At 54.9% G+C, this 12,393-nt stretch overlaps 1 protein-coding gene across 1 annotated transcript; it reads right to left on the bottom strand.

The window, feature by feature from the left end:
- Positions 1–431: 431 nt before the first annotated feature.
- CUNH19orf81 (chromosome unknown C19orf81 homolog) lies at positions 432–8,191 on the bottom strand. Its single transcript, XM_010640650.3, has 6 exons — positions 8,100–8,191; positions 7,460–7,527; positions 2,096–2,168; positions 1,868–1,988; positions 1,211–1,344; positions 432–687 (listed from the first exon to the last, which is right to left on the bottom strand). Exons 2-6 carry the CDS (start codon positions 7,524–7,526, stop codon positions 492–494), a joined length of 591 nt encoding a protein of 196 aa, XP_010638952.1. The 5' UTR covers position 7,527; positions 8,100–8,191; the 3' UTR covers positions 432–491.
- Positions 8,192–12,393: the final 4,202 nt, after the last annotated feature.

The following is a 12,393-nucleotide window of genomic DNA, read 5'->3' as shown; positions in this document are numbered from 1 at the left end:
CACACACACACAAATCCAGAAAAAAAACCTGAAATAAAAGCCTGAGAATTGTCTTCCAAGGGGGGTGGGAGGGGGACGAGGAGGGGCGGATGAGGACGTCTGGTTCTCGCTGAGGCCGGCTGTAATCTGCACGTGTCCAAAGTCCGGCGCCCAGGTCTTCCCTTCCGATGGCCTCAGTTCCTCCAAGGGATCAGAACCCAGGCGACCATTTTCAGGGACTGGAGGAGGCTTAGGGAGGCGGGATTATAATAAGGGGGTGCGTGTCTACCCCCCACCCCCTCCCTTCCCCGGACTCCCCACCAAGATTTTGCAGAGAGAAATGGCTTTTGTACCAGGTCATTCTTTATAATTAAACTCACAGTATCCACCCCCTCGAGCCGGCCCCGCCTCCTTCCTGGGAGGCGACGCCCCCTCCCCTCCCCGCGAAGTCAGGCCCCGCCCCATCAGGGGCGTATTGCGAAGCGCAGTCCGGGTCCACCCTCCCTCTTGCGTCAGTCTTCCTGGGTTGGCTCCGCCCCTAGGGCCTCGAGCATGCGCCGCCGGACTAGCGCTCGGCGCAGGTGCAAGCGGTAGTCACCCAGCTGTAGGTCGTCGTGGCGCACGAGCTGGTGCGCGAGCCCGCGGGGGCTGAGCCCGGAGCGCAGCAGGCGCGAGCGCGTCTGGAAGTCCGCGACCGTGATGAGCCACCTGCGAGGGGGAACTTGCTTCAGCTCTGCCTTGGATTGGCAAGCGTCTTCCCAGTTACCTATTCCGGCCATTCCGTCCCTAACACTCCAGCCCTGCCCTCGTGCGGAGGTCAACATATGCCCGGATCCGTATCTTTCCAGCTCTGCCCTCGCTCTCAGCCTGCTTCTGCCCCGTGATCGCGATCTCTCCGGACCACTCCCTCCTTATCACAGCCTACCCTGGCCCTACTAGGTGCTCGGCCCATTCTGCCCCTCATAGCTGCCTTTCCTGGCGCCAAGCCCACTCCTTGGTCCGAATTCGGGCTCCCTACCCAGTCTAGCACCTCCCCTCAACGCCCGGACGCCCACCTTGCCCTTACAAACCGCTCTCGGCCACGCCCACTCAGTCCCCGCCCCTAGCGAGCAGAAGCCAGTCTTGTTCTTTAGCTGCCCTAGGCCACGCCCTCTCGAGGGCCCGTGCAGGGCCACGCGCCCTAAGCCCCGCCTTATGGTTCCTCCAGGCCCCGCCCCCTGTGCCGGCTCACCTGTCTCTGCGGCCCGCGGTCCCGCAGATGACGTTCATGTTCTCAAAGCGGATGCTGCTCACTCGCCCGCTTTCCATGGCCCCAGGTAACTTGGCCTCTAGCGCCTCTAGTACCTCCAGGTGGGTAAAATCCTCCTGGGGGAATGGGACAGGGAGCCTCAGCCCTTGATGCCCTGGCTCTGAAGACACAGCCTTAAACCCCAGCTGTAATCAACCCCAGCGCCCTGGGAGGGTTAGGTGGGAGGACCTCAAGTTGGAGTCCCACCTGAGGAACTCAGGGAGACCCTGTCTCTAATAAAAAGGGCTAGAGATGCAGCTCAGTGGCAGAGCACCCCTGGGTTCAAAAACAACAAAACGTTGAGAGTTTTTGTTGCATGTGAAACTGCAGACTTTCCTGGCAAAGATCAGCAGGACCCCTTTGTCCTTAGCCTCCCTCTCTCTGCTCCTCAGTTTCTGCTGGGGTGAACAGTGATAAATTGGGTAACCGGTCCTTTGACAAATCCAGTCAATTTTCAGCATACTGTCCCAGTGCCAAGCCCACCGCTGTAAACCACATAGCCCGGCAGACCCTGCCCACCTCAATCCCAAACCCGCACCCTTTCTATTCCCTGCCCTCGAGCTGCACAGAGACCACGGGGCCACAAGAGGGGGAACTCACCGATGTCTCCATGCAAAGGCAGAGAGGCTGGGAGGCAGGCGGGGCAGAGAACTTCCGTATGCATGGCAGCTCTCTGTCCAGAGCCTCGTATTCTGCAACAACCTGCTGCAGGCACTGCTTCCTGAGAGAAAGTGACAGACAGGGTCGTCCTCCAAGGTCGGGAGTCACTGCTGTCACATCTAGGGGAGCAGCGGAGGTCAGAAGTCATGGGACCAAGGGGCCACTCACGAGGATTTGATGGGCCTGCCCAGGTCTTGGGCTGGCATCTCTTCCGTGGTCTCCATGTCCACCAGGAGTGCAGCTGAGGACAGAACACACTATCAGTCCTCAGTATGCTTCCGCTTGATGGGTGTCATCTTGTGTTGTCCATGCCGCCTAGAGTAGCTCACAGGCCAGCTGTTGCGTCCCACCCTCCTCTATCTCTGAGATCCTCATGACCGCATTGCTGCTTGGATAGTTGGGTTTCTGTCAGGCTCTGTCTGAAAAAGGCACCAGAAGGTGACTGTGAGGCAAGGGGAAGCTAGGGACTTGCTCTTTCCTATTTCCTCCTTCAGTCATTCTGCCTGGCTCCTGCACGACAGCAATATCTCCTCCCTCTAGAAACTGTATTTGAGTCCAATTGGAAGTTTTTCCACCACTCTCTTCATTGGAACTTGGCTGATGATGATAGTTAAAATGTGACCCCTTCTTGGCTAATCTATGTGTCCCATAGGACCCACTGTAGTGACCCCATTAAGCCAGTTCTCCTTCCCCTCCGGTCCTAGTATTATATCAGCCCACGGCCGCCTGATCTCCCTTGCAGCTCACACAGCTGCTCTGACTCCCTTGCAGCTACGTACGACTGTATGACCACACGCTCACCAATGGAGTATTAACAGAGTGAGTGTGGGGTGCAAATTTGGGATCATTTGCTTAAAAGAAAACTGCTTGTCTTGGGGGCTTTTGCCCCTTTTCTTGGGCTGCAGCATGCATGCAGTAGTAACCCGCCATGTTTGGATACATTGAGCAACAACAGGGGAGGACCTGGGTCCCTGAGTCTTTTCATGGAATCGAGGTGTCCAGAAACAACCACCTGCCTCCCGTTACATAAGACAAATACGCTTCTATCTTCAAGTTCGTGTTGGGTGGGGGTCTTTTTGTTATATAGGATGAGAAAAAAGCCATTGCCAGACCCTGATTCTCTCTCCGCTGAGGCACAAGCACTTTTGTACAATGCACCAAGACAGGACCACGCCCACATCACATCCCAGCACAGAAACAGACACCACCCAAACCACAAAGATGATCAAACACCCTGATCGGTGTGGAGAACTTCTGTGTGCCTGGCTCGGAGAGAGCTCCACCTGGCCCAGAGGTGCTTTAACCACGGCATGAGCTGTACTTGCCCCTCCCCCAGCCCTGCTCTCCTGCCAATATCAGAACAAAGCCGGGCTACCCAGAGCCCAAGCCCCCAAACCAGCCCTACTCCGGTGATGCGTCCTTGCTAACACCCTTGACATACATACAGAGCATTGGCTGCCCTCACTGTGGCCACTGGCTGGCTGGCAACAGTTCTAACTGCCAGCTCATGCAATCCAGCACTCAGTTCCTGTGTGCTCTGGCTATTGTGCCCCCCCCAATCCCTCAGACATACCAGCCACCTTCTCACATCTGTCCACTTAACAATAATAGTAACCACTATGGGCTTATGGGGCTCTTCCACGTGTCAAGCACTTTTAAAAGCACATTCCATTCCATCCTCAATAAGACCTACTGAGGCCGTGTCACTTGGCAAATGATGAAAGGGAAGCACAGAGAAGTTAAGTGACTTGCCCAAGGTCACACAGCCCCAGATGATACAATCAGGATGAGAATGAAAGCATCCAGATCCAAAAATGCATATTCAGTCTCTCCAGGCTGCTTCCTCTCGCCCTACCCTTGCTGAACAACAGCCATCTAACAGCCATCTTTCCTGACCCAGTCTTCCCACCAAGGTGATACTTTGAAATGTAGGTCTGCTCCTACCCTCCTATTCTTCCCAAGAGCCCTCCAAGTTCGCCTCATTGTTGGATACAGAAGACCCAGGGTCCTTCTGTGGCCCACAGAACTACACAGCATCAGACCTGCTGATGTCTTAAGCCTGACCAGGCACTACCGTTCTCCTATGACCTGAACTCTCTATGTCCCTCCTGCCACAGGGCCTTGGCACATGCTGTGCCTCCATGAGGGACTCTCTTCTCCCTCGTTCAGTAAATCAAGCTTCCCTGGGTCTCCACCAATGAGTTTCTTTTGGATCACAGCACCAACCACCCTCTCACAAGTTTGGCTCTCAGGACAGTTGCAACTCTACCCTCTTTCTATGATGTGTTGGTCCCAGTCTGTCTTCCCACATGGAGTGACCAGCATGAGGGCAGAGGCCTCACTTTCAGCCCAGTATCTAGCCGGTGCTGGGCATTAGTTGGTCAACAGTAAGTATTTCCTGAATAAAACCTGAATAGGCATAACTAAATGCAATGCATGGGCCTCGGTTTGGGTCCTGTTTCAAACAAATTGTAAACAAATTTCTGACTCAAGTAGGGAATTTAAGTATGGAGTAGGTATCAGATGATATTCGAGAATAATAGTTGCTGAGCCTGGTGGCACACACTTGTAGTAATCCCAACACTCTGGGAGGCTGAGGCAGGAGAATCACAAGTTTGAGCCCAGCCTGAGCCATTTAGCAGCTTAACAAGACCTTGTCCTAAAATGAAAAATAAAAAAGGGCTGGGACAGTAGCTTAGTCTGAAGGTCCTGGATTCAATACTCAGTACTGGGAGAAAAATAAAAAAGAATAACTGTTCTTTTCATCAGGTGTAATTATGTTATGGCACAGGGGTATAGATTTTTTGAAATCCTTAGTAATTAGAGACTCATGCTGATGTTTATGGGTAATATGAAATTACACCTGCTGTTTTCTTTCTTTCTTTCTCTTTCTTTCTTTCTTTCTTTCTTTCTTTCTTTCTTTCTTTCTTTCTTTCTTTCTTTCTTTTTTTAGACAAGGTTTCACTATAGTTGAGACTGCCCTTGAACTCACTATGTAGCCCAGGTTGGTCGAACTCACAGCGATCCTCCTGCCTCAGCCTCCCCAGTGCGGGGATTACAGGTGTGTACCACCATGCCTGGCCATCTGAAGTTTTCTTTAAAACAAATTTGTCCTATAGAATGTCCCCCAAAAGCTTATGTGTTGGTAGTGGTGGTGGGGTGTCTAAGTGAAATAAGATTAGCAAAATGTTGTTAGTTATTGAAGCGAGGCATCAGGACATAAAACTGTGAATGACAGCTGGGCACAGTGGCGTATGCCTGTCAGCCAGCACTGTGGGAGGCTGAGGCAGGAAGATCACAAGTTTGAGTCCAGTCTGGCAATTTAACAACTTAACAAGACCCTGTCTCAAAATAAAAAATAGAAAAGGGCTGGGATTGTAGCTCAGTGCAAAGTCTCTGAGTTCAACCCCCAGGGTTAATAATAAGGAATAAGAAATGTCTCCAAAGTGCAATAGCGAGCCACAGTCTGCCTCGAAAGCACAAGGTTCTGAGTTCGATCCCCAGTACAAGAAAAAAAAATGACAGTGGCAATTCTAACACCTTCATTTACAGGTCTATGTGTAACTGAATTAATAAAAGTATAATTTGAAAGTCAGTGCTAGTTGAGTAATTAAGAGGCAACAGTGTCCACCTGTGACGGCATCGCCGGGGCACCTGCTTGGCCTGGACGATGCTAGGAAGACGAATGACCCCCCTACCCCTCTGAGAACTCTTGGCAGCCGCGGAGGGGGCTGGCTGAGTCCCACAGTGAGGCCGGCATGGTGAGAAGGCCTTAGCCATATGAGCCAATGTCAAGGCAACAGGGCATCACAACAGGGTCACTGGCAGGAACCTCTAAATTCTTTTCGACCCCAAACAGCAGAGCACTTGGTGACATCGCATTGTGAGTTGTTTGTGAGACGGCTTCGCGGCCCCTCCCTGCCTGAGAACAGGCTCCCTCCTTGTCCATTAGCGGCTCACAGGCTTTCTCAGGGCCTCCGTCTAAGTTCCCAACCAGATAAAACTAAAAATTTGATTGGTTCCCAAATGCCACAAAGAAAACAGCAAACCTGAAATGAACAAACAGCCACTTTGCTGGAGTGTATGTAAATTATGCTTAACGTGTGGGGCCTTCGTTAGGGTAGTCTGGTCTAGAAATTGAGCCCAGGGCCTTTGCACTGACCTATATCTCCAACCCCTTTTATTTTCTATTTTGCGGCAGGGTCTCTCTCTTAAGTGGTGCAGACTGGGGTTGAACATGTAATCCTCCTGCCTCAGCCTACCAGAGTGCTGGGATTACAGGTGTGTACCGCTGGGACCAGCTGCTTTCCAACTCTTCCTGCATCAGAATCACCTAGCAAATATACAAAAAAAAAAAAAAAAATGCAGATGCTTGGGTCCCGATCCCAGAGATTCTTGTTCAGTGGGTCTGAGCTGAAGTTAGATATGGGTTGGGTTGGTTAATGTTTTTAAGAACAGTCGAAGTTGTGGACCCCTGACCAAAATAATTATAATCCTATTCATCTTGCCAGATACAGGTGGGTGGGTGGGTAAATGCTGACCAATTAATTACATGTGAGGAGACACCACTTGGGGGCTCTAACAATGAACTTATAACAATATGGGGTTGTGGCAGCCATATTGTGATCATGAGGTAAGCAAGCTGGTACGCAAAGATGACATATCCCAAGCCAAAATGTCAGGAGATGGAAAGAAACTGAGTCCTAACGGCATCCCTGAGCTACTGACTCAACCAAACCCAACCCCTACACCCTATACTCACACACCTCTGAGCTTCTTTTTGGAGGAGGTAATGGCATTTCTATTTTTTACCCCAAGTCCAGCTGACTGTTACCTAAGGTCAGGTCCCTTGTATCCCTGCTGAGAATGCTGAGTACCTGAGTGGGCTATGCTAAGCCACGGAGCGAAAACAGGGTCTGTGGCCCAGGCCCAGGCCACACTGTGCCTCAGAGCCAGGCCGAGGGGCTGGGACACTGCCCTGGGTATAAGGGGAAGCCAGGAAGTCTGTGAGCACTGATAGCCTGGGTCAGTGCCGAAGACCAGGGAAAAGGTGAGCACAGAACAAAAGCCCAGCCAGGGCTGTGGGCACAGAAAAGGAGGGCGAGGCAGGAGGAGTCAGAGGGCACACAGCAGGGAGGTGGCTGTGGGTGGAAGGGTGGGCCCAGCTCAGGGACTGGGTGGGTGGTGGGAGCATCTGAAAATTGAAAACCAGAGAGGAGGGGACGGGAGGATGCTGAGCTCAGGGTGGCCGACAGAGACAGGGAGGGTGTCTAGGAGAAAAATGGCCTCACAGTCGATAAGGGCCCAGAGGCTCACAGGAAATGTAGTCCTGGGCCCAGAGTGTTGCCCGGGGAACTCCAGAGGCTCATGGGAAATGTAGTTTGAGGTCCCAGGGGCCCTTGTCCAGCAACCTGGTGAATACGGGGGTGAGGGAAGGGTCTCATTGTGGAATATGAGGGACCCACCAGGGCTCCCCGAGGGCCCAGGCTCCCACTCAGTGCGTGGGTGAAGGAAATCTGCCCTCCTCGGTACCTGCCTCTCTGTGCGTGCTGAGGTTGCCCAGGCTGGGGGAGCCCAGGAGCTCCACCTCTGGCTGCATCCTGGGAAGGCGGGCGAGGGATGTCTCAGCGGGGAGGGAAGGAGGGCTCAGGACGGGCCACCCACCCCAGCTTCTCCTCCCAGATCCTTCTCTCTCCTCCTTTCGGATGCCCCAGGGAGGAAGTAGAGAAATGGAAGGCAGGGAGCCCGTGGAGACTCGGCTCCCCCTAACCTTGAGGTCGTCCCGGGCGCCCCAGTCCCTTCCTTCCCATCTTCCGCCTTCTGCCCGCAGCTCCCCCCGGCTCCGCCAGGCCGCTTCCCCACCCCTTTCTCTCCCCCGCTCTCCCCCAATCTCTCCCCGGCTTTCGGCCTCCATCCCGCCCGCCCTCTCTCGCCAGCTCTCCTCCTGGCTTTTCCTTGCCTTCTCGGCCCTCTTCTCCCTCGCTTCTCTCCTTCCTCTCTCCATCTTCCTAGCCTTGCCTCAGTTTCCCCAGCCCCTCTCTCCCTTCATACTCTGCCGCCTCTCCGAAACCCTCGCTCCCTCGCTCCGTCTCCCTGCCTCTCCGCCCGGTCCTCCCAGGCCCCTGCCTCCGTCCCTCTTCTCCCCTGTCTGCCCCCTGCTCTCCCCACTTGCCCTCCTCAGCCCTGTGTCAGGCGGAAGTGATCAGGCAGGGGAGTCTCAACAGAAACCGGGTTCTCCCCAGGTGAGGGAACGGTGGGCGGGGCCTGCCGCCTGGTACCCTGGGGGGAGGGGCCTGGGCTGGGGGGGCGGAGTGAAGGGGAGGTGAGTAGGCGGGTGCTAAATGAGGAGGCTGGACTAGACCCTAGCTTTCCCTCTGACCTGTCTGTCGCTGTAGCTGTGCCTAGTAAAATTAAACGATTCTTTTTTTCCCCCCCAGTACTGGGGGTCGAACCCAGGGCCTTCCCACTAGCAATATCCCCAGCTCTTTTTATGTTTTAAATTTTGAGACAGGATCTCTAAGTGGCCCAAGCTGGCCTCGAACTGGGGATTCTCCTGCCTCAGCCTCCAGAGTAGGTGGGGGTGGACTGCAGATGTGTGCCACGGTGGCTGGCATCTGAAGCCCAAATTCATTCCTAAACTCAGCCCTACACAAGTCCTTGAGGAAATCAACTAGAAGCTGCTGGGCTGCTCAGAGCTGAGGCTGCAGCTCCCTTCCCGCCTGTTAATGCCTCTGTCTCTCCCAATCAGCTGCCCTCCTCCATTTCTGGCTGCCAGTCCCGGGCAGGACAGGTGCACACCCCTCGTAGCCACTCAGCCCAGCTCTCCCCTCCTGCTGCTCCCTGCTCCCTCTGCTCTTCCCCACGCCCTCCCCTGGAGGCCGGTGGAGCTGCAGAGAGATCTTCCCACACCCAGGGGTGGCCTGCCCAGGGCCTTCCGTGGCTCCCCAGGGCCCCAACAGCCTCTCAGCCCTCGCCCCCAATCCAGTGCACCTCTCTTCCCTCTCTGCAGCCCCTTTCAGGAAGCTGCTTCTTTAACTGGCCCCTCGGCAGCCCACCCATCCTCTGCCTCTGTCACACCCTTTCCCAGTCTCCCCTTTCTCCTACTCAAAGGCCCGCCGCTATCTATCTATCATCTATCATTTTTCTTTTCTTTTTCTTTCTCTTTCTTTTTTCTTTTTTTTTCTTTTTTTCTGGTGCCAGGGATTGAACTCGGGTCCTTGTGCTTGAGAGGCAGGTGGTGGAACCACTGAGCTAAATCCCCAGCCCTATCCATCTATTTTTGAGACAAGATCTCACTAAGTCACTAAGTTGCCCAGGCTGGGCTCAAACTTGCAATGGTCCTGCCTCAGCCTCCCGGTGCTGGGATGGCAGAGGGAGCCACCTCTTCCTGGGCTAAACGCCCTAGGTAATAAGGAGCTCCAGGTCTCCTCCTGGAAGCCTTCTCTGACCTAGCAGGAGTGTTTTTGTCCCTTCCTCTGCTCCTTTCCCAGACCTTAGCTCCCTTGCTCAGGAACTTGCCCCCATCACCCCTGGCCTCTGGTGTCACCTTCCCAGCCTCCCGGAAGTTCAGGACCTGCGGAGTTGAAGAAATGTGTGCTCCTTCGCTGTTCCACCCCCGCTCCGTCTCTCCGGGTCTCTCTCTGCCTGTCTCTCTCTGTCCGGCCCTCCTGCTCTCCTCTGCCACCCACCCTGTCCTCCCTGGGCCGTCCCTGCCCCACTCCCTGGCCTGGTGCCCAGCCTGGGACACACATCCCTGACTCAGCATCTTCTCTAGTCCCACAAGTGATGCCAGCCTTGCAGTGGTGACAGTGGCCCTGCCTGGGGGTCCACCTTCCCTCCTGCCTGTGCACGGGCTCTGCCCAGCACGGCCGACCTGTTTTCAGTGTCTGCCTCTCCGTGGGGTCACCAGGAGAGATGACGGTGTATTTGCACACATCTCCACTTATCTCCGGGCACGCGAGTGTGAGTCAGTAGGATTGGTGAGCACCCATCCCTCCAGCCCTTCGTTCATTCCCCCGACGTCCGTCTGTCCGTACAATCGTGCCGTCACCGTGCAGCCACCTCCCGCCCAGCCTCACATCAGTCCGTCATCGTCTCTCCTTCACGCTGCAGCATCCCTCGGTCCGCCCGTCCACGCATGAACACATCTGTGCACCCGCTCCTTTCTCCACGTGCCCACCCCTGGTTCCCGCCCTCATTCATCTGTTCAGACGGCAGCACCGAGCGGCACCCACCACGTGCCCACCCCTGGGTCGGGCAGAAAGGACACAGCGATGACCAAAGCAAGGGTCACCCCTGTGACGCTGCACACCGGGCAGTCACGTGCTAACCCTCCCGGGCCGGGCCTCCCGGGCTGCGGGTTCTCGGGGGCAGTGCCCGCCTCCTCCCCGCCCTCCCCTGCCCTGTTCCTCCTCCCTCAGGTCTTACATCACTTGCTCAGGGAAGATGCTCCGCGGCTCCTTTTCAAACACACCTGGGGGAAAAAGGGGTGGGATGGGGATTTAGCTCAGTGGCACCGCACCTGCCTCACAAGTTCAAGGCCCTGAGTTCGATGTCCAGTACCAAAAAAAAAAAAAAATAAACACACCTGCACTTGTTTTCCTGGCCTGGATCCTAGTGTGAGGGTCCCAGGATGCACCCTTCTTCGGTTATTATGTCTCCTCCACTAGACCAGGAGCTCCCCAAAGACGGCCTCTCTCAACGGTTCTACACTCCAGTGGCAGTGACTTTCCAGGTCCTCACAGCTGCCAGCATTCAAAGTGGTGGTTAAAGTAGTAAGGGTTCTAGATTCAGATGGGCACCCTTATGCTCAGCTCCTCACACTTCTGGCTGTGTGATCTTGGGTAGGGCAGCTGCCCTCTCTGAGCCTCAGTTTCCTCACTTGTCAAACACAGTTAAAGGTCAAGTGAGCAAATGAATATTATTTACTAGTGATTACTGTGCTCAGCACCGGCCAGTGCTCTAAGCGCTTCCCAGGAATTTAATCCAATCCTCACAATAACTCAGTAAGACAGAACCTGATTTTAAATTATTTATTTATTTATCTTTTGGTAACGGCAATCGAACTCGGGTCCTTGTGCTCGCAAGGCACGCAGCCGAACCACTAAGCTAAATCCCCAGCCTGAACCTGATTTTTAAATCATTCTCCTCGTTTGCAGAGAGGGAAACAGGCCCAGAGAGCAGAAGTGGCCGTCCCCAGGTTGCACAGAGAGGACAGCAGAGCCAGGACTTGAACCCCTGGACTGTCTCAGACTCAAAATGTACACAGAGGCAGCTGGGTGCTGTGGTGCATGGCTGTAACCACAGCACTCTGGGAGACTGAGGCAGGAGGATTGCAAGTGTGTGCCCAGTCTGGGTAACTTAACAAGACCTTGTGCCAAGATAAAAAATTAAAAAGGGCTGGGGATGTGGCCCAGTGGGGGAAGCCCTGGATTCAAATCCCTGGTTTGGGGGTGGGTCGGGAGGGTCTGCAGAGGCCAAAGTGAGGGAAGATCATCTAATTAGAGCAAGGGACCAGGAGACTCCTCTTGGGGCTGTTTGTGAAGAAATAATCAGTCTCTCACTGAGATCGGATTTATTTGAGTGTCACTGCCTTCGGGGCAGCACCCAGGGAGTCTAAGGGACCTCTAGGCCGCCTCTCTGGGCTTGAGCCTAGCTGTGTTGATCTAGTCCTTCCCCTGGGATTTAACCTTCACGGGCCTCAATTACTTCCTCTGTGAAATGGGGATAACATAATTGTACTGGGCCCAAGTGAAGATGAAATGAGAAAACGCTTTCAAAACATTTAGCACGTTGCCACTTATCATCTTAAGTGACAATTACCATGAACTGCTATTAATATACTCCAAACTGTTACTTGCTGCTTTAATAGTATTCATTAAGCACCTACTTGGTGCCAATGCTGAGTCTACACTGCCGGTTTCTTCCGACGCTGCATCCCTTAGGAAATCAGTTCACTGTCTCTGTTGTTCTGAAGAGAAGCCAGCTCCGGGTAAGGAGCAGGCCCAGGAGGACGGAGCCCGGGTCCCCTCGGCCTCCTCCCATCCAGGCCTCCTCCGCCACCACCCACCGCTCCGAGCTGCGCAGGTGTGTGCGTAGGGCGCTCCAAGTCCCGGCCTAGGGCAGAGGGGGCCGGGGTCCCGGGCAGAGACCGGGGAGCCGGGCACGGGGTGCTGGATCCGTATCCCAAGGTCTCTGTATCTCCAGGCGGACGCGCCCTGGGTCTCTCACGCCTCGGTCCCGGGAAGCCTCGCTCCACGCCTGCCCCACCGCTCCGAGCTGCGCAGGTGTGTGCGTAGGGCGCTCCAAGTCCCGGCCTAGGGCAGAGGGGGCCGGGGTCCCGGGCAGAGACCGGGGAGCCGGGCACGGGGTGCTGGATCCGTATCCCAAGGTCTCTGTATCTCCAGGCGGACGCGCCCTGGGTCTCTCACGCCTCGGTCCCGGGAAGCCTCGCTCCACGCCTGCGC

This window comes from Fukomys damarensis, unplaced genomic scaffold (genome assembly GCF_012274545.1).
Source record: "Fukomys damarensis isolate Sample0158 unplaced genomic scaffold, DMR_v1.0_HiC HiC_scaffold_19, whole genome shotgun sequence".
In the NCBI taxonomy this organism is placed as follows: Eukaryota; Metazoa; Chordata; class Mammalia; order Rodentia; family Bathyergidae; genus Fukomys; species Fukomys damarensis.
The sequence above is the reverse complement of the archived record's forward strand: the minus strand, read 5'-3'. Positions and strand labels throughout refer to the sequence as shown.

Excerpts from the sequence above, each read along its gene's own strand:
- CUNH19orf81 (XM_010640650.3), bottom strand. The coding sequence starts at position 7,526 with ATGCAGCCAGAGGTGGAGCTCCTGGGCTCCCCCAGCCTGGGCAACCTC. Across the intron at positions 2,169-7,459 it reads CAGCACGCACAGAGAGGCAG|CTGCACTCCTGGTGGACATG; the intron begins GTACCGAGGAGG and ends TTCTGTCCTCAG. Across the intron at positions 688-1,210 it reads ACCGCGGGCCGCAGAGACAG|GTGGCTCATCACGGTCGCGG; the intron begins GTGAGCCGGCAC and ends TCCCCCTCGCAG.